At 40.7% G+C, this 21,999-nt stretch overlaps 1 protein-coding gene across 2 annotated transcripts; it reads right to left on the bottom strand.

Annotated features, from left to right (window-relative positions):
• Positions 1 to 5,958: 5,958 nt before the first annotated feature.
• On the bottom strand, positions 5,959 to 20,965 carry LOC310928896 (ribosomal protein S6 kinase alpha-6). Of its 2 annotated transcripts, XM_083891556.1 has the most exons (22): positions 20,865 to 20,965; positions 18,040 to 18,099; positions 17,847 to 17,963; positions 17,675 to 17,756; positions 17,493 to 17,573; positions 17,018 to 17,097; positions 16,289 to 16,395; positions 15,528 to 15,565; positions 15,210 to 15,352; positions 15,023 to 15,093; positions 14,821 to 14,909; positions 14,615 to 14,679; positions 14,109 to 14,211; positions 13,846 to 13,970; positions 13,162 to 13,284; positions 11,742 to 11,831; positions 11,485 to 11,643; positions 11,239 to 11,400; positions 11,050 to 11,126; positions 10,570 to 10,687; positions 10,041 to 10,181; positions 5,959 to 6,872 (listed from the first exon to the last, which is right to left on the bottom strand). In XM_083891556.1, exons 1-22 carry the CDS (start codon positions 20,889 to 20,891, stop codon positions 6,747 to 6,749), a joined length of 2,184 nt encoding a protein of 727 aa, XP_083747682.1. In that variant the 5' UTR covers positions 20,892 to 20,965; the 3' UTR covers positions 5,959 to 6,746. The 2 variants fall into 2 exon arrangements, with proteins under 2 accessions (XP_083747682.1, XP_083747683.1); XM_083891557.1 differs by lacking the exons at positions 17,675 to 17,756; positions 17,847 to 17,963; positions 18,040 to 18,099; positions 20,865 to 20,965 and having other exon boundaries at positions 16,289 to 16,405; positions 17,493 to 17,575.
• Positions 20,966 to 21,999: the final 1,034 nt, after the last annotated feature.

The following is a 21,999-nucleotide window of genomic DNA, read 5'->3' on the forward strand; positions in this document are numbered from 1 at the left end:
CAGATAATTGAGCCTCTGAATCAGATCTTGAGTCAGTACAGGCTGATCATGAGACAGGACATCGACAACATAGACTGGTGTGTAGCAGTTAGGAGTTGTTTACTGACGGGGAAGAATGGGAGCAGCTGACTCGCACCTTCTTTTTCATAATTGCGTCTCGTCTCAAACCTTCTGTGTTCTTTTCATCTTCTCTGTGTCCTGCTTCAAAGTCTGTGGTGATGTCAAAAGTGTAAAGAAGAAGGGAAAAAAACGATTCCTCTAAAACAAATAGTTTTCTAGGGCTTCATTATTTTTAAAAGAAAACCCCCTGAAGGTCAGTAAAGTAAAAGCAAAGTGAATAAAAACATTAAGACTATGAGAGCAGCAACTTAATGGCAGGGCAGAGCTGAAATATTCAGAGAAAGCAGGGTGGAAAGAAAGTTTATAAGATGCTGATATAGTGTTTGCAGTAAAACTGGTACGGTAAGAGGTCAGACAGGACGTTCATGGACATCACATCTCTCTTTAATCAGACACAAGCAAAAGCACAGAGCAGCAGTCCAGTCTCTGTGCAGAGAACACACACACACACACACACACACACGAGTGGATTCATGACTGGGAATAATGAAGATCAGCTGCTGCTCGACCACACGATTGTGTGACCGCTGGACTTCACCGATTGTGTTTCTTTCTTTCTGTTATTACTCCTAATCTCACTTCCAACAAAACATACTTGTAAGGTCATGTGTGTGTTTTCATACCTCCTCTATCTGCCCAAGAGTCTGATCCTTGTCTCCATAAACCACTGGAAATGTCCTCAAGCAGTTATTTCTAATCTTTTTTTATTTGTGACTCCTCCAAATCAAATATGACCCTCTAAATAGCTTCTGACAAGTTGAACCAGAGAACGGTTTATATCACTGTTGGGTTTTTCTTTTAAATCATCTATTGATTCAACGTAATGCACAAGAAACGAAATCGTTTTTTTGGACATTGGGGTCGGAAATCCACTTATTCTATATCATACTTGGTGCAACAGAATCTTTTAATACATTCAAAACATCAAGCTTGGGGGCAGGTTGGGACCTGAGAGCAGGAGAAGTGATAGTTTGCAACAAAAGGATTTATTAAACAAAAACTCAGCATCAAAAACTCAAACCACAAAAAAACAAGAAAACCCAGATGTAGTGGACACATGAGGAAAGCCAAACAGAAAGACTGAACTTAAATACAATCAAGGAGACTAAGGAGGGATGATACACAGGTGCAGAGCAGGGAGGTGATCGTCAGGTGAGGAAGATGATTGGCTGAAGAGAAGACATAGGAGCAGGGAGACCACACCCACACAGAGACACAAGACATAAAGCAAACACCTGAAAATAAAGGAAACGACAACAGAAAAGCAATAGCAAGAAAAAGAAAAAGAAAACACAATGTACAATGTTTAAAAAAATAAAGAAAATATTATCATTGAAAATAAGTATAGAAGTTTGGAATAATAGTAAATAATGCCTGGCTGCATGTTTTTGAAACACCATTTTGCCACTTCCGTGTTATAATTCGCAGAATATTTATAAAACATCTTGCTTTCAGAAAAAAAATTTCCTTTGAAAAACAGATTCTTTGTGTTTTCACATCATATAAAGAATGTGTTTGGAACTGTTCAAAAAGACATTCACACTTGTTGCACCAGCTGGGCCTGAATCACAGACGAATCAAACTCTGCGTGTATGTGTGCTCTTACCGTAGTTGCTCTTGAAAACACAGAGCAGGCCGAGTCATCGCTGACCTCTGCGACCTCTGCAGGACACTGACGAGACTTCTAAGCGAAGGTGATCAAATGTGACGCCTGATCAATGGAGGGCAGAGTAGGCCGATTGTTAGTAATGGCAGTGGATTAGAAGACAGAGCCAACTGTAACTGACACATACAGAGTGGGCTAGGAAGGAGAAAAGGTCAAGGTCAAGGTCAAGGTCAAGGGAAAATTCAAAACAACCTCTGTACATACTTAAAACTGAGTAAAATATAATAAAATATAATATAACAATGGCTAAAAATGGGGGCTAATTCAATAAAAAACAACAAAGACATCACAACATAAAGATAAAATGTACTTATGATAATATCAATAATATCAAATTCAGCTGCGATTAAAAACCAAAACGGTGGGTGGAGTTGCCCCCTAGTGGCTACTCGGTACACTGTCACTTCCATGTTGGCCACATCTAGGAAAACAAGAGGAATACATCCACTTTTTACATACAGTCTATTGTCTGAAGCAAAGACTTGAAACTGTGTGGGCAGCTCTGATCTGAACAGCCAGACTCTTCCACGGTTTAGGAGCAGCGGCTGAAAAAAGGCCCGACTCACTCATAGTTTCAAAATCCTGGAACGTTCAAGAGCAACTGAGCTGTTGACCTCAGCACTCTGACTGGAGCACGTACCTGAATCGACTCAGACAGAGAAGAAGGTGTATTTGCGTGTGGAGTTTAACAAAAAAAAAAAAAAAAACAAGTCTGGATCCTGGAACTGTCAGGAGGCCGAGAGAGGAGAAGAGAAGCCAGAACTGGGCTGACATGACCCTGATGTTTCCTCCCACTCAACATATGAGCCGCTGCTCTGTGAAGAAAGAAGGAAAAGGAGAAGAAATAACCTTAAACGTGATTAACTGCGTAACCTAAAATCAATTTCACATCCTCAGTTCTGGCAGTTGTGGGGGAGCAGGGTGATGTCGACTAGACTGTAAGAATCACCAGGAATAGAAAGTGTAGTCCTTTCGTAAGCACCGGTTAAATATAAAATCCTGTTTTTACACCTCCTCAGATCACTGCAGGTTCCCAGAAAACTGGTATTAAAAAAAGAAAAGAAATAAAATCTATTCACCAACAAAGAAGGAAGTGAAAGAGGTGTCAGAAGAACAGCTGCCTCTCAGATCTTATTGTTCCTCGTCGTCGAGGCTCTGCCATTCATGTCTTCGCAATTACTTTGACAATTAAAAGCATATTAAGGTTGTGTAGCGTGATAGCTCCATTAAGGAACACACGGCGACTGAGTGACAGCCACAGTTTGTTATTAGGGGGCCGCAACAACCTTAATGTGATGTCAGGTGGGTCACGCACGGCTGCACTGGCCCAAATATAAATAAATAAATAAATAAATAAAAAGGTATGATTTAAAAAAAACTCTAGAAAGGCTTTTTATCATCCATTTATCTCTCACACACACATACACACACACACATCACTAATGTGTGTGTGTGTGTGTGAGGAGAGAGGCTTGTTTATGGCACTGAGAGTAAATCACTGTGTCTGATATCTTCACTTGAGACACAGGGCCGATCACTGCTCGTCCTGCTTGTTCCACATTAACTCATTATCACACACGCTCACTCCATTAATTCTCTTGCTTTTATTAGCAGCAAGAGTGGATACATGCAAACACACGCACGCACACACACACACACACATATACATATGCACACACACACACACACACAGTAGACCAATGACAAGCACTGCCTCTACCTCATCTGACAGCTAATGGCTTCATTAAGAGCAGCATGTTAATTGGCTGACTTAAGGGAGACGCTTGTTAATGAGGATAAATAGATTCACACCTGAGCGGGGCGCTACCCAGCCACAGCATCACTGTGGGAACACTGTGGATGACGAGCAAGCGTGCACAGCATATATGAGTGCAGCACTTTATTATGGGGTAGAAGTCAACGGGAGAGACCGCTGTCCCATTCTGCTTCCTCCCAGCAATAACGCAGTGGTGTTTTCCCTGCCAGGCAGACTTATTAGCCGAGTGGTTGATTAGCACCAGGAGGCCAAAACAAAGAGCAGTATGTCAAAGCAATTAGCCCCACTGTTTACCTCTCAGCTCCCAGGCTGACTGCAAAATGCATCTAATCCAGGAGAGAGAGAGGGGGGGGGGGAGAGGAGCGCATGGAGGAGGCCCAGACAGTTGCAGAAAAGGACAACAGCTGGTCCATAGGCCACAGTGTGTGTGTGTGTGTGTGTGTGTGTGTGTGTGTGTGTGTGTGTGTGTGTGTGTGTGTGTGTGTGTGTGTGTGCGTGTGTGTGTGCACTGATAGGAGCAGTGCCTCTTGCCTCAATCCATCTGCTTTCTTTTTCTAGTCCTAGATCTCCATCCTTTGCTGTCTGGACATGACAGCCCTGACACACACACACGCACACACACATACAGAGAGAAAGAGAGAGAGAGAGAGAGCGAGACACACACACACACACACACACACACACAAACTTCTCTTTACACTCCACTGGTTAGAGCAGCATATATTCTCAGGGGAGCAGGGGGTTGGACAGACAAAATGGAAGCAGGCGTGACTGATAATTTACATAAGGGCAGGACAGACCCACAGAGGGACACTGTTGTGTGTTCAGCTGCTGCTCAGCGTCTCCTACACTGGACAGTGTTACCACCTAGTGGTGGCAAATACACTCCGCAGCTCATTTAAAGTTTGCAATAGGGGAACAGTAACGGCACCTCCCAAAGTCAAGGTTGTTTCACATCTTCTACCACTGTATCCTCCACATGAGGGTCACTAGGTGTGCTGTGTCAGCTGACATAGGGTGATAAGGCAGGGTACATCCTGGACAGTTGCAGGGCCACATAGAGACAAACAAACATTCACTCACCTACGGTCAATTTAGAGTGTACACTTTAACCTAATCCCCATATTGTATGTTTTTGGACTGTGTGAGGAAGCAGAAGAACACAGAGAACACAACACAGGGTGAGAAACCTGGGTCTTCTTGCTGCAAAGGCAATGAGTGCTAACCACTACACCAACCACGTCGCCCTAGGCTGTTTCACATGAATGACAAAATAGCTTTTTCAATTTAGTGTAATCTTATCATCAATGATATTTGTGATGTTAATCAACATTTTATTCATTAATAATTGACTCAATAACTATGTGTGTTTGTTTTATTACTGTACTGACCAGCCACTTTATAAGGTACACATGCTCAACTGCATGATAATGCCAAATTTAATCAGCCAAACCCATAGCAGCAAAACAACCAAGAAAGGCTTTTAGACATCGTATAAAAACCTTGCCGAGGTTCAATCTGAGCTGCAGAATGAGGAAGAAATGTGATTTCGGTGACTTTGAATGTGTTGGTGCCAGATGAGCTTGTCTGAAAAATAGAAAATGTCCAATGAGTTATCTGGGTGAAAATGCTGATAGAGAAGTGACAGTAACTTAAATAATTACTCAGTACAACCAAGTTCTGCAGAAGAACATCTCTGGACACACATGAACTACTTCATTAGGCATCATCTACACCTAATAAAGTGACCGGCGAGTGTATTTGTTCCATTGTTAACAGTTTCTGAATATCCTGTGCAACCTTATCAAAAAGAATAGAAACCATGTGCAAATCAATCAATCAGCTATGATATCAAAATCAGCTAGGTTTAAATACTGTGAGTGTATATGTACACAACAGCCACTGGAAAGTAACACTGAAATCCAGACAGATGAAACATACTTAAATAATGTATGTTTAATGATCTGGCTGACTGATGTTTAATCCTTCACTTCACCTCATCGTCACTGTATATAAGCCATTTCAATGACTGACAGTCACAGCAGCTCAGACCAATGGATGCATGTCAATAATGATCTTTAATGTCAATATATACAGAACTTGAAAGAAAAATAGAATCTTAAAAATCAAATGAAATAAATACAATATCATACAATTTCCACAATGTCTTTTTGAAGAGATATCCATGGAAATCTTTTTTTTTTTTTTATATTTTGTTAATTCAGCTCCTCTGGTTTGACGGGGTGCATCCCATCCCCCTCCAGAGAAATCCCTACAGCTCCCCCACATGCTCTTCATCTTCGTTAACTTCATCATATATATGTATATATGTATATATATATATATATATATTTACTTTGCAAACTAGAAGTTTCTGCTATTGTTACCACATTATTTCACCCATTATCTTTTGCCCATCTGCAGCTTATTTTACCTCATTTGATACACTGTTAGCATCACAAAGTAACATCAGAGTCAGACGGTGAGATTTAAGGGAAAAGAAATACAGGTTGTGTCCACGCATGCATTTATGTTTCCCAAGTGCTGGCAGACGATATTGATCCTGAGAGAACGCCTTAATCTGCTTCAAGCAGAATCGTATATTTTCATTTTTAAGAGAGGAAACAGTCTTACAATGTCCCTCAGTTGATATCATCATGCCAGCACTCTCACACATAAACCATACGTTCACTTTGCAGATAAGAAGTTTAAAGAGCAAAAGCAAACATGGGGAAAAAGAGAGAACGGAGGAGGAGGGTGACAAGAGTGCAGATGAAGAGCAGTGGGGGGAGGGCACAGTTTACCGAAGCAGCTTTGAATCAGCCAATCACAGTGAAGGAGAACATCAGCTGGTGCGTTTCTTCCCCATCTGAGGAAGAAAGAATGAAAGGCGAGGAGGGCAAGTGCATATGAAAGCTGTGGAAATAAATAAGTCTGTCTCCCCAGCAGTAACAGATATGTGAGTTTCCCCTCTTCCTCTGCAGCTGACGTCTTCACGATGCAACCTCGTCCAGTGTGTGAGTGCATGTGGTGAGTGTGTCAAATAAATAGGTTAAAAAGGGGGGAACAGTAGATCTGACTGGCCAGGACTTCAGTCTGTGTGGGCGCATCTGTGTTCCGAGTACGAGAGTCCGACTGAGAGTGAGGTCCATTATGGAGGGCGAGCAATGTGCATGTGTGTGTCTACATGTCTGTTGAGGTGAGTTTCTTCATGCTGCGTCTCTGTGCTAGACTGGACGCTGCCACAGGCTCCAGCACAGGCTGACTTGTCTTCTGGCTCAGTGCTGAATAGGTGGCCGCCATGGCTCCCTAAAAAAAAAAAACACATTATCAACAGGTGGGTTTAACTTTAAATTACGATTTAATAGTTTAATATTGTGCCACTTTTGCTGCTTGGTTTTGTAACTAAGCTCAGCGAAAAAAACTCATCTTAATCCTCATTGTGTACCTGTAAGCTGGAGCCAGAAGATATTTGAGCTTTACATTATCTCAAAAAATGGACCTTTACCAAGATCTGCAGGCCTTTATCCTGCTGTGATACTCAGGGTTTACAGTAATCGGGATTAAATATCATACAGCCACTACTTATACCTGCTCTAATGGTTATTTTTGAAAAATATAGTGAATGTATGCTTGGAATCTGTTAATTAATTTCAGTAAAGCACACTGAATGACATCTGTGTAACTTTGCCATGCCTATACTTTCTGTTGACTGATCAACAAATGGTTCCAGTTCTACGTTGCCGTTCTATCAGATTCTGGTGACTCAGCTGTTGTTGCAACACTGATTTATGTCAGAACCACACATTTATCTACAAGTGAGTGGGAGCATCGAAACCCATCACTGGGTAAAATAGTAGTAGATAGAATTTAAAGAGAAAATCTCATATCAGCAAAATTACAGGCAACTTCTAGAAGTGGTCAACATTATACTTTGTATATTATGTATAAGCCGGTACAGTACAGGTACAACACAAAAAAAACCTCATAGTAACAGTGGTATCCAGAATTATAATGAACAATTTGCCAGGCCTTGAGTCACATGTAGGAGAGAGAGGAGCAGGAATAGATGAGTAAGAGTGACTCAACACTAAAATTGGATTTGAGGAGAAAAAAACAACAACAAAATGGACAATAACAAGCCGTTAGATATGAATACTGCTCTGTTCGTGACAACCTCTATCCTTTAATGCAGCTGATTCAGTTGCCTGTATGTCTTAAAACACTATGACCTGAATGACTGAGAAACTTCAGACATTTAATACAGTTACTTTGCTAGGATGTTTAAAACAAAAGCACTCAGACATTAAGAGTGAACTTGCTTTTGCTGCTGCCGTTCATCAGACTCCAAGTAATAACAGAGGAGAAAGGGAGGAGGAGGAAGAGGACTATCACTGCAGGGAAATGCTACAGGCCCATTAGCAAGACAAGAACATTTGATAAAATATTAAAATGTTTGATGTGTAAACACCATCAGGGCCAATAGTCTGCAGTGAGTGACAGCTCATCTACTTCATTATAAACATCCATCTATGTGAGGGAGGCAAGGAAGATCAGGGGTCCGTTTCACAAAGCAGATTCAACAAACTCTGAGTCTAACCCTGAACTCTGAGTTGATCTACTCTGAGATAGGAAACTCTGAGTTTTCGGTTTCAGAACAGCTGATTTGAGTTAGTTTATAAATACCACAAGTATAAAAAGACAGCATGAATGGATCCCCGTTTCAACGAGTCACCATGGCAACGGGGTATCGGAGGGCGACGTTTTCATCCACTGGATTTGAAAATATGAATGCGCTCATACGGTGAGTTTGAGCATGTTTTAGAAGGATGTGTAATCTCCGCTGCAGCAGCAAAAGAAAGGGAGACGGCGTCGGTGAACATTGTTGCTCGGGTCAATGTCGTCCTTCACAATCACAATAATATTACAGGGGGAAACTGCTTGAGTGGTAGACTATTAATTAATTTCATTTAGGTGTAATCCCGCGGGGGAGAAGCGCACTTGGCAGCAGTTTAAGATGAAACATAAAAACATTCAAACTGGTAAGACCTCGGTATAATCTCATGGGATTACCTCATTTTGATCATGTTTTACATAAAGTAAATATGAAGTATCTGTTTGACTGTACAGTTGTTTTATCCTCAACAGAATGCTGTTTTCACACACACAAATTACTTCTCATTCTTTATATCACGTTCAAGTGCTCTGCATCTCCGACGTTGTATAAAAGAAAACATTGTAAATTTGTAAATAAAAAAACTAGTTAAAAAAACGCAGCGCAACACACAATTTCTGCTGTGATGTGAGAGCGTGACTTTGTTTGGCAATGTTGTAAATGTAAGGACAGATTAGGTTGTGTATGTAAATGATGAACTGTGACGTGAAACGGTACCGCTCAAAAAGAAAAGTGTCTGGAAATGTAAGAAAATCTATGCGCGGTCTGATAATCATCTCCTGATGAATATTTAATTCTCTGCGCAGTAATGCTGCACCTTCATCCACGGGATCATTGTCAAAAGGACATGGTAGTGAAAATAGTCGCCACCTTATATAACTTCTAATGTAGACGCAGAACAGACTTCAAAACTCGCCTGCTGACTGAATGAATGAGGAAATCAAATACCGTGTGGCTGAAAGTGGGCGGAGACAGAGAGAAACTCAAGGTTTGTTGAGAAAAACCTGCTCCCGACCAGGTTAGGTTCAAAGAGCATGTTACCATGGTAACTGACCGAGAGCTTAACTTACCTCTCTCTGTGAAACAGGCTAGAGTTACTCCTCTTTCTCTGGTTTGACTTACCTCCTTTTGTGAAACGGAAAAGTCAGTTTCCCTCATTTCAGGGTTAACAGACTCAGAGTTTTCACTAAACCTGCTTTGTGAAACGGACCTCTGATGTTATGTTGGTAAATAGGGAATTGGGTTATGAAACAAAGCTCTCAGTTAACTGGTGCCCTTTGTTCTGGCCCTTACCTTAAATCAAAGTTAACACCAACTCTAAACTAAAGGAGCAAGGTCACACACACAGGAGCAGGTTCCTGTGAGAAAGGCTGGCCTTCATGACTCAGAGAAGTGTTTTGGAGTTTTGAGAGCATCTCTGTCTACAGCTGCTGCTCAGTGAGAGTAAGAGAAGTCGACAGGTTGTACAAGCACTCGGTAACGATGCTGCCCAGACAACCTCGCTCTCCGTCTCTAGAGGAGGACAGAGAACAACTACCTGGAAGAACACTCCAGGAAATAATGCGGAGGCTGCAGCACTGCACATGCAACAGCAGCTAACAGGAGGTAAAGGAAAAACATTATGTTGACATGCTTCTTATCACTTAAAGAAAAAAGTTTTTAGAGCACCAAAGAAAACTCAGAGGCACTTTATTTTAAACTTTTAAAATGATAAAAATGTCAAACATATCTTGCGGAACAAGAAGCCATATTAAAGACATGGAGCGGTGGTCTGACCAGGTAAACCAGCGCTGAACACTCACCTTGACGAGGTGCGGTGCGTCATGGCGCGTGAGTTGGAAGTGTGGGAGCGCGTCTCTGCAGGTGATCCAGGAATGCTTTAAAACCTGCTCTGCCGTGTATCGCTGGTGAGGGTCCACATGGAGCATATGGGACAGCAGGTCCTGGAATATACACAAACACAGGTCAAGTTCATAAAAAGGTATACGACCGTAAAAAAGGTCTAGATTTAGAAAATCTCCTCATTGTGAGTCAGTGCAATATATTGAATATGCACATATGTGCATTAAGATCTGTGTTTAATCAATTGACCAAAATGCAATAATACTGAGTTTCGACATTGAACTGAAGGGATCATGATTTACACTGATAGATGATCTCATGAACAGTCTCAAACATTTAACACACATCTTTGTTCGATTGTCTGATCATTTTTACCATTCAAAGATACTGTTCAAATTGTATTGCTGACATACAGTGTAAATAGATCAATAAAGGAATTCACATTAGACACACCACCAGTGTGAGGTGATGGTGTCAGTGTATATGTACCTTTGAGCTGTCTGATACAGTATCCCAGTTGCCGCCTGTCAAGGAGAACTTTCCGGACCCTATTCGCAGCAGAATCTCCTCTGGTGTGTCATTTGGCCCATTAGCAAACGGTGTGTACCTGACAGAAAGAGATATGAGGAGATGATAGAAAAAAAATTCAAAGTCATTTTACATTGACATATTTTTTGGTTTAATTATCACTGTGTGGTACTAAAATACATCATGAAAACAACTGTGAATTCGCTGTGGGAGAAGGAGGTGAAACGTGGGGCTCAAGTTTAATCCATTGCTCCAAAATTTAGTCAGTACATTTAATGTCCATAAAATCACAAACAGCACAGTAAATAAGTAAAAAGAGCGCTGGTGTTTGACCTCTGTGTGGTGCTTTATCTTTGTTCCAAGACATTAAACTGACACTTTATCATAACCACTCACATATCAGCCGAAATCCTCAGCAATTTCTCCAGAGTGTAGTCTTACCCTGCCAGCATTGTATACAGTAGAACTCCAAGACTCCATATATCACATGCTGCATCATAACCTTGACGCATTAGTACCTGGAGTCACACAAAGAAAGAAAAACACACCATTAGGGACTCTACTATCTCTACTCACTTCCATTTCATTTACCACTTTTCCCAGGATTTATAGCATGTGCCTGGTTCTCACCTCTGGTGCCACAAAGTTGGCGGTGTAACAGGGGGTGAGGAGGAGGCCGTTGCCGCCCCGAAGCTGCTTGGCAAATCCAAAGTCACAGATCCTGATAGAGTCAGGATTGCCCGAGTCATCCATATACAGGATGTTACTGGGCTTCAGGTCTCGGTGTACCACCTGTGAAGAGGGAGAAGAAAATAATGAGCAAAGATGTCTTTACATTGTATTTAGACTTGTGCATGCACAGAAGTGTTTCTTCACCCCTTGGCAGTGGAGGTAGTCAACAGTCTTGGCGATGGTGTAGAGCACAGCACTGGCTTCTCTCTCAGAGAAAAACTTCTGCCTGAGGATCTTATCCAGCAGCTCCCCTCCCTTCATCAGCTCCGTCACCACATACACATACCTGCCCTCATCATACACCTGATAGACAGACGCACACACACACACAAACAAACTGTCAGAATGTTAGCAGACTGCTTCAAACTGTCTTGCAATGTTCATGCAAAAATGTCACGGACGTCTTTTAGCGTGATGATGTTGGGATGCTGTCCGTATCTCATTAGGATTTCAATCTCTTCAGACGGGTCCCTCTTACTTTTGTCTATAATCTGCGACGCACGGAAGAAAGACAACAGTTAGTGTCAGATGGAACATTAAATATTTCTACTGTGCAATTAAAACAACTTATGCCAGACATATAAATGCCAAGATCATTGAATCAACACAGTCTGGTGTAGATGCTGAAATATTAGTTCAGCTGCTGAAGTTGTGCTGCCCTCTCCTGGTGTACTGGTATCACTCAACTCATTCACTTTATTTCTACAATGCAAGGTTTACAATCTACTACTGTACATGAATGCACATTCTAGAGGTAGCTACATAAAACAAAATGTAATAGCACTGTTACTTAGTACTCAAGTAATTAAAGATCATTGTGCTTTTTTTTACATTTCAAAATGTGTGATGACAGTCCTGGGAATTTAATCATTTCAATAAAAGGGACAGTTGCAGCACATTCACAGCCTCAATGAAACTAGACTATACAATATTTTTGTTCTTCACAATGGTCACCAGGTCAGATTATCAATTACAGTGGCATGGATTCTTGCAGTGTCTTGTTTGGGGGATTGGCAACACTACAAGTACACGTATGATCCCAATCATCACTCACAACACAACCAGAGTTCATAAGTCATCTCGGAGGAAGAAAAAAAGATTGTGAACCCGTTTCTGGGAAAGGTACTGCTGCCAAAGCTCAACGAAAGGTACTTTGGTGTCACTATTCCACCTAACAGCAGCATCCATCTTCCACTTTGCCATGTTTATGTATGTTACGCTGCATCAGAGCACACTGTTATCCTATTGGTCAACATCCAGGAGCATGTTGTAGGAGATGTCAGACTAGGCAGGAAAACAAGAGAAACAACCAACAGGTCACGAAGCGTCCCCGACGCCAAATCTCTGTTCTTCAATTATGTTACACGACCCATCCCTTTTTCATTCCCGACATTCATAATTGGGTCCGACACTGGAAACGTGTCAGTCACGAACCCCATAATATGCACTGATGTGCTCATGATCAAGACTTTTGCGCAGCATTCATGTCTGTGTTCACATTTAAAGCTTAACAAAATAAAAGTGCCTGAACCCTAAACAAATGAGGACATAGTTAATTTCATGGCCTCGCTTATAAAATGGCTTGAAAGAAATTGTATATTTTGTTAATGTGCAGCATTTTAACCTTTAACTCTGCAATTATAAACATTAACTGGGTCTTTAATAAAAGGGTTGTGACTGTGAGTAAGAGCGAAACACAATGTTGCTTAATGTGATTAGTGGCGCTTGGAAAAACAAAACAACAACAAGCCAATCTTCTTAAAACGATGGATGTTTACAAGTTGTTATTAAAGGTTTCAGTTTACACTGAATATTAACTACCTTCACAGCATAGTCCATGGCAGAGACTCGGTGTACACAGCGTTTACAAATAGAGTAAGAACCGACTCCTATGTCCTCCTGCAGCTCGTACAGATCAGAGAACTTGGTTGAGCCCCCATGCATCTGAAAACAAGATTTCTTTTTTTTAACGTTACATGGCATTATTTACATCAATTAAATTAAATTAAATATTTTCCAGGAAAGCATGTAGCGCCTGTCCCTGTCAATCCATGTCTGAACATCGTTTCATTTGACATCACTATTCATGAATGATCACAACATCACAACAATCCTTGGTTGGTCCATAAAAGGTCAATTTGTTGTTGGTCAAAAGATCCAACAGCAGCTTTTATTAAATACATGTATTATATCTTCATGGTAATGTTCTTATTCAACAGACAGACTGTCCTTCTTGGTTTACTGCCACTGTTGATATTGACTCCCTGTTCACATAATAAATAAGCACATAACATTGTTAAATGTTTATTAACTGGTCACTATTATGGCAGTCAAATAATACATGATAACGTGTATTTCCTAATATGGTACAAAACATTTCAAAAACAAACTTAAGTCCACTTGAATAAGTATTTAATTTGCAGTATGTGCATCAAGAGAGGTTCCTATAAAAGAAGAGTAAATTAATCCCCATGCTTATGCAAAGAAGAGATAATATGCGTTTACCTGAACTATCGGGAGTATGCTGAGCAGTGGGGAGCTCTTGTTATCATCCATAGGAGTTGGAGCAACAAAACTGAAGCCTTTGAAAAGTTGGTGGGCGTTAGCACTGGGTGGAATACCTGGGGAGTCTGAATATATAAAGCTAATTCATAATATGGAACAAACACCCACAAAAAAATGCATGGCACAGTTGCAGTTTTCATGACTGTAGAACACTGAACAGCATATGAGCAGAATATGATGTATGTCTTTTGGTGTGGATTTACCTTTCGGTGTTTTAGCGGTGAACTCTGGGTCAAAGCAGAACGTGTCGTCTGGTTTTCCTGCTGCAGGTTTGAAAGGGGGCTGAAGTTCTCGTCTGTACAGTTTCTGTAGAAAACACAGGTACGCGCACACACGCAGAAAAAAACACACAAGAGTTAGAAAGCAATCTCTACGTCAGGCTGTTTGGAGTGTGTGACCTTATGAGAAAATGAAGCCAAGACCCAACAAAGATTAACCCAATCCAAGCCCTCTACAGCTTGGTCCAGCCAACAGCATCCTGCTGGCTCCTAAACACTCACACAGGGCTATTAGTGCACACACAGTGAGAGCTGGCTCACTGCCCAGACACACACAAACATAGCTGGCATGGCCAAGAATGATGGCCAGTAGTCACCAAGCAAACCATTTGGTAGGTGTGAATCCTCAACAGAAGCTGAGAGAGTTACAAGTGTGTATGTGTAGCTCTGTGAGAAATTAGAGGGACGTGTGTATGCGTGTGTGCGCTCACATTCCAGTCGATTGTGGAAAAGAAAGCATGGCGCTTGATCTCCTCAACTCCATCGGGCCCTGCACCTACAAATGCAGATCACTCTCAAGCATCAACAGATTCACACTTTTTTTTTTTTTTCAGCATGTCCTTTACATGGAAGCCAAAATGTTAACAAGCATGAGGGTTTGCTGGCCTTTCTCTTATTCTAACAGATGTACACTCACCTAGTCTGTTAGCAGGGTTACGTTTAAACAGCATCCTCAGTAAACTCTGGGCTTCCAAGCTTAGGAACTGTGGCATCCCCAATTTAGCTCTGTAGTGAGGAAAAAAATATGGATTAAAATAATCTTCATTTAATTAATTGAATGGTATTCAGCATTCAGTCACACTCTACGTGCTTTAATCATGCAGTACATAATGACTCACTTGAGAATCATGTTCATGGTCTCATTGCGGTCTTTGCCTTGGAATGGTAATGTCCCCGTTAGCATCTCAAACTGCACACGCACAATAAAGACAAGGAACAACAATTAGAATGGCTGTTTTCTAATTAGCTTGGATTATTAGTCAACGTCCGAGTTTGTGTATGAATTTTGCTTGAACTTGCGTGTACCATTAGTACTCCCAGAGACCACCAGTCTGCACTCTGCGTGTGTCCTCTCCTGTTGACCACCTCAGGGGCCATATACTCCACCGTACCACAGAAGGAATATGCCTTCTTATCAGCATCTACTGACTCTTTACTCAAGCCAAAGTCTGCACAACAGCAATGCAGCAATGCAATATGGTGGGAACACAGTTAACAGATCTGTTACAGCCACATTGAGTAATTGCACTATGTACAATGACTAGTAAGTTTAATTATGAACTGAATAAGCTTATAACATTAGTCTTAGGAAGTTAGTTAGTCATGTATTTGTGAAACACATACCTGTTAACTTTATGTGTCCAGCTTCATCAAGTAAGATGCTACAAGACAAAAAAAAAAACAGTTTCCACTGAGATGAGCTTTAAATTATTCTTCACAAGCAAAAAATAATACAACAAATAACAGTATACAGGTCATCTAAAGCCCAGTGTCAGATATGATAAGTTGTGGAGGTTTTTAATTGACTGTTTAGTATACAAATCAATAGATCACGCTGGGTAGATCTAGTTGGAGAGTGAGGACTCATTCAGATAAATTGTTCAAATGACAGTGTATACACTCTCACAGGCAGACAGATTAGTGCAATAACTCACTAAATCTAAACTCTCAACTCAGCAACTTTAGTTCTGACTTCAACATGAATCAGTAAAATTAGTCACTATAGAAATTGGTCATTAGGAATTCTTTTGAGGTAATTTTAATTTCAAGACCTGTCATCTTACTGACATATTTCTTGTAAATTATCATCTGGCAAGATTTTAAAGAACCATGCTTTTGGGTATGTAAAGTCCAAACATGGCACGAGACTAATTTTAATCATTAACTATTACATGTGGGAATGAAGTAGAGTTAATACCAAAATCATCAAAAAGGATTTCTAAATTAAATAAAGCAAAAAATAATTGTATTCGTTAATTATCAAGTAGGAAAATACAGGAGCATGGGTGTATTAACCTATGACAGGTGCTTATGACAAGAGACACACTCTGAAAAATCTGTTGCAAACGGTCTGGAAAGAAGACGGTAAAGACTAAAATGCATACTTCTCTGGCTTGAGATCTCTGTAAACTATGCCCAAGTTGTGCAGGTGGTCAAGGGCCAGGGCCAGCTCTGCAAGGTAGAATTTCACATCTTCCTCTGTAAACATAACCTGATAAGAACTGGAGACATTTACTCTCTGAACTCGGACAAGGAGAGAAATTCAGCAACACAGGAAAAAAAACTTCAGTGTTAATCTTCAGTAACCACAAAAAGAGAAAACAAGAGTAGTATTACTGTCACAGTGTCAACATTTCAAACAGAGAACAAGATTCAGCAAGCTGCGGATCTGACATTGCCAGCAGCCATTGTTTTGTTCCAAGACATGCTTTCAAGACAAGGTTTGTTTAGAGAACAATCACATATTGTCTGAATTCCCTGATAGCCTCTGACTGACAGGCAACTGATGATTGAAAAAATGAATACAGATCCCAACAGTACTTGAAATTCTGTGAGACGAACAGAAAACTGGATGACTTTTGCTCTTATAAAACAAAAACAATCCTATTGCAAGTTAAATTTGCACCTGTTCCAAGTGTGGCCATCATGTTTCATCATTTATATGTTATTTTATTGTTTTTCAGAAATAGGTTCAAAACACTTGAGGTCATACAAAGAATCATTAACATCTAGACAAGCTGTACTTTCCAAAGCCAAAGAATATAAACTATCAAACAGAAAGGCACACTTAAACTTAATAATGAGATGACAAGAGCAAGAGCACGTCAGCTTACCTCTTTGGATAAGCGAGTGAATACATCCCCTCCCCTGAGAAAGTCCAGTATTAAATACAGTTTCCCTTCTGTCTGAAAGGCTGTGAGACACAGAAACAAATAAATTAGCCACATGCTAATGAAATTCTGGGTTTTTGATGCCCCATTAAAACTCTAAGTCAGTTAGCACAACAAAAGCATGTTGACATTAACAACAGTAAAACGGATATGATATCAGGGTAAAGGCAAATATTAGTTTAATCCTTTGTTTCATTGTGTTTATGTCTATTGTTGCAATATGTTAAAAACAGATGTGAGTCTTTTTTTTTTTTATATATATATATAATTGTGTAATAAACAATCATCAATGGTGTTTCCTGTTAGAACATGAAGATATACAAAGATTCTAATCCTAAATCACAGTTTAGCTGTGACTAGATCCACATAATGAAATATAATCAGTTGCATTATACATAAATAAAATTGTTCCTCTTACCGTAGTGCAATTTCACTATGAAGGGATGATTTACTTCCACTAAAATGTCTCTTTCCATCTTAGTGCGCACTCTGTCCCTGACTGGAGAGACAAAACAGCATTGGATATAAATTCAGTGCAGAGGACAGGAAATATTTGGCACAGAGATGATGAAAGTGGTCTCAGGTGTTTCGTTGCATTACCTTTCAAAGATGCCTTTTTTAGAACTTTCATTGCATATAACTGACCAGCATCTGGACCAATAATCTTCCTAACAAGAAATACCTGAGAGATAGGCAGAGGAATTTAGAAAGACATAAAGCATACACAAAATGTATACATGCCATATTAGATTGGTCTGCTGCCTTTGCTCACCTTGCCGAAAGAGCCCTGGCCAAGGACTTTGAGCAGTTCAAACTGAGCTGGATCAGCTTTCTCACAACCTTCTTTCACATGGTGGGTGATAGGAATCTCCTTATAAGTCCCTTCATCCTACACAGACAGTATCATTATGAGATGGCGACACAAAACTACATATAAATGTACACTCATGCTGGTCATTACTTACAATCTGTGAGAAAGACTCTCCCTCTTCCATGGGCTCATCCATGATTTGATGTCCATTGACCTGCAGCCAAAGACACAATTTTCATTAGAGGAGCCTGCAACAGTAAAGACTTCTACAAAAATCTTTCATCCTTGTCCTCAACTGAGCAGGACTGAGATTGCAAATGCTGCACGCCCACATGTATGATGGAGGATTCAACAGATGAAACCGATGAGTCACATGAAATAGCAGCGTGATTTTGCTTGTCCAACTAAGGCTGAATTTGTTGTCAAACATTATGGAGTCCATACTTTAAGCCCGTCCAGCTGTCAAGCACTCATCCTGTCTCTATAAACCTCTTCATTATTAGCATTCAAGCTTAATCCCCAGCCAGTGCAAAAACAACATGTCTGACTGACTCTGGGACACTGGTGTTTGCTCGGCCTGCAGCCACCATTCAACCTCCAGAGGACAAAGTGGGGTCAGGTTCTTTTAAGGCCTTCTTGCTGATAATGGTGGTAAGAAAATGTAAAAGACCACTCAAATGCTTGTCCACTGACCACTGATATGCTTCATTTTATCCAGAGCTACTTTCAGAAGCCTGTTTTGTGCCTCTCTTCTGTTTATTTCAATAGCCACACACTCTGATTATATTGCCAGAAGAGGAATGCCAGACATCTCAAATAAATCAAACAACAAACTGACCAATACAAGATTATCCAGGTCTACATATTTCAATTCTGTGCTCAAGCTCTAGCTGCATGATGTATTCAGTCTGGTGTGTTTGTGTGTGTTAAATTCCATCAAGGCTCTGAAGAAGGGGATGAGTCATAGCACTACGCAAACCCACTCAGTGGGTGGAGCCACCAACATACACTCACGTACAGCCACAGAACAGAGGGCAACAAACCACCTTACAGTGTCTCAACGCTATAAAATAATAAAAAAAAAATAAAAAATAAAAAAACACTCAACGATATGCATCTCATGGCACATCATGTCACAAAGAAAGGACAGAAACCTTAGAGCATCTATGAATTATTAGCATCCAGGCGAGCCAAAGCCAGGGCAGTGCTTGTCTCATAAATTCACACATAGATTTTCATTCCCACCTGTGGTGTGGCTCATCATGGCTGTGCAGAGTGCAGTGCAGCCTACACACGCAAGACAACGAGACAAGCCTTTTTCAGCCATTTTAAAAAGTCTGACAGCTTCACAACTGACTGACGCCGACATACAAAGCTTTTGGATAAATATTGTCTTAAATCTAAATCATATTGGATCCAGTAGCAAGCATCGTCACTAGCCCAGTGTCAACACCTGAGCTTGGTGTTTACTTGTGTGGCTGTTTTATCTTGGCAGCTTTCAAAGGTTCAGGATTCAGTGAAAAGTGGATTTAAGTGCTTATTTGTAGCAACAAGAAAAAAAGAAAACAACATTGCTTTAAACAGTGATAGTTGAGAAAGGTTAGTTTAGTCAGCATTCATCCAACTCGCATACACTGAGGTCCTCTCACAGATTTATTGAAATTAAATAATCTTGTTACGCAATAGTGCCCTCAAAATACAAAAGGAGGAAGGTTTCGATCAACAAAGTGTAGTTCAGGGCAGAAGCGCATGTTGCAACAGTATACCGTTTGCTTTTCAACCGTTTTGGTGGGCAGTCAGACACTTTAGACGCGATGTGTGAAAGAAAGAATGGAGAGATTTGAGATGTCTGATTGATGCACATGAAAAAACAAATCCATTCACCACATTTTGCTCTTATATTTTTTCATTCATATCATTTCATATTCCAGTTATTATATTATTATTGAAACTTTTCCTTCCTTCTAATGTATGCCCTGCAGAATTATCTGAAAATATATTTTTTTCCCCTTACATTTATCTACCACAACTCTTGATGATTGTACATTTATTGTTTTTTTATTCATATGTCAAACTGGAGCCCATGCATAAGAAAACCTGACCTTTCCACTGAAGTCTTCAAAAATGTTTCACTGGTATCAGTAAAGATGTGAAGGTGGATTATTTGGTCTTAAATTAATGTACGACTTTACAGTCAAAGAGTTTCATGTTGTTACATTTTAGTCTGTCTGTATGTTAAGGCCAATTGAATACGACTGGTGATGCATTTAATATAAACTGACGACTATGTGGATTATACGTTCTGAAAAATCATATTTTAAGTTTTTTTAAGTTAACAGCAATTTACAGAGCGTTGTTATAGCTAATAACAGCATCATTAGGTCGCTTGGGCTGCTGACAATATAGCCCTTAGTCGTACAGACAAATGTACAAATGTAACTTATCTGGAGCAAATTTCAAAAAACTTGAGGCTATTGAAATGTTTATCACCGTAGCATAGACAAATGAAATGTATTTACCAGCTCTTCATTGACTAGACGTTGGGGGTTGAACAAAACTAAGTTTGAAGGCTGCAAGCTGTCAGCTAGCAAGCTAAACACATGCTAATGCTACACACGCTAAGCTAGCTATGAAGGAAACTCCTCCTGAGAAGTGAAAATAACAACAAAAATCACGAGGAGGTCATGTGTCATCGGATACAGCCCGTCCTATGTTAGGCAAAACTGACCGGTGGGGTAAAAGGCCCAGGCAGGCTGCTATTGAACTAATATACCCGGACAGTGCAACAAAAATAAACACCTAACCAGCTGTTAGCATTAGCTACCGTGTTAGCATGCATCACGGTGCGCTGCGGGTCGTGACGCGAATTTAAGCTGTAGCCAGCCTTGCAGGGGAAAGCTAACTTAACGGGACAGCAGCACACGCGGAAAACCATTATGAAGCAAATGGTTCTTCAGAAAAACGCGATAACCAACTCACCTCACTGCTAACGCTGTTTACCTCCATCTTGTGCCAGGAATCTTCTCTAAGTCTAAGGCATCGTAGTCCACCTAGACCCCCGCTCCACGTTGCATGGCTTCCCCTCCGTGGAAGTCCGGCAGCTCTGCTTCGATGACCAGATGCACGCTTCGTGGCTGCGGGATGGAATCGGTTGGGATCGGGGGGTCGGTGCGGGGAATAGTTGATGCTGAATTGCTGATGACTGGACCACACGCTCGCCGAGAACACCGCTACCCTGCCATAGATGCGAATATGGCGGCTACCGTGGTACCTGGTCGCCAGTGAATGAGAGTTTATTGACGTATTAATGACGCAATTCAGTTAAGGATTTCCCCCCGTCCAAACCAGAGCAGCGGATCACTGAGATAGCGAGGAGGACGTAGGGGCGCGGGGGCGCTTGATGCTGCGTGACATTCTGTGAGTGACATATACACGAGTGATGATGGCACGTTTGCTTATTAAGATTAAAAGTCTCTGCCGCTGTGACGCGCTGGGGTTAGTTTACAGGCCGAGCAGACAGAGTGAGAATTATGGAACCAAACACTCTCTTGTCCTGTGCCACAAACCTGAGCCTCTGATCTAACGGGAGTGAGTTGACTGTTTTATCGCCACTGTTTCGTAAGCCTGTCCATCCCTAGTCCAAGTGGAAATAAGAGGCTTAAAGCGCTACTTTCTCTGCGGCTGTTTCTCTACTGGACACAAACGCATGCACTAAAAAAAAAATCTCAGGGAGTGCAAACTTCTGCCAAAGTCACATAGTTCGTTTCCCACAGTGTCAACACACTCCCCTTTTAAAGAAAGATTTGTATCACATATCAATTGTCTTGCTTGCTTATGACACACGTTTTTGTTATAGATATGTATTTCTTCAACACAAATACAAGGAAATCGAGTATAAAAAGTATGAGTGAGGGTGATGCATAAACCTATAGGGGCGTATATGCAAATCACACCCAGAAGAACAGAGTATACAGTATGCTAATTAAGACACTCAAAAAAAAGTAGGAAGTTAAACATTTCATTTTGATTGATGTATTCCATGGGAAAATAACAGTGAGATGTTTTATATAATGGAGGAAGACGATTCATGGGTTGTCTTTTTGGCAAAAAGTCA

Source organism: Microchirus variegatus (assembly GCF_963457635.1).
Source record: "Microchirus variegatus genome assembly, chromosome: 6".
NCBI lineage: Eukaryota > Metazoa > Chordata > Actinopteri > Pleuronectiformes > Soleidae > Microchirus > Microchirus variegatus.

Excerpts from the sequence above, each read along its gene's own strand:
- LOC310928896 (XM_083891556.1), bottom strand. The coding sequence starts at position 20,891 with ATGGAGGTAAACAGCGTTAGCAGTGAG. Across the intron at positions 17,757-17,846 it reads GCCAGGGCTCTTTCGGCAAG|GTATTTCTTGTTAGGAAGAT; the intron begins GTGAGCAAAGGC and ends CCTATCTCTCAG. Across the intron at positions 13,971-14,108 it reads CACCGCTAAAACACCGAAAG|ACTCCCCAGGTATTCCACCC; the intron begins GTAAATCCACAC and ends TTATATATTCAG.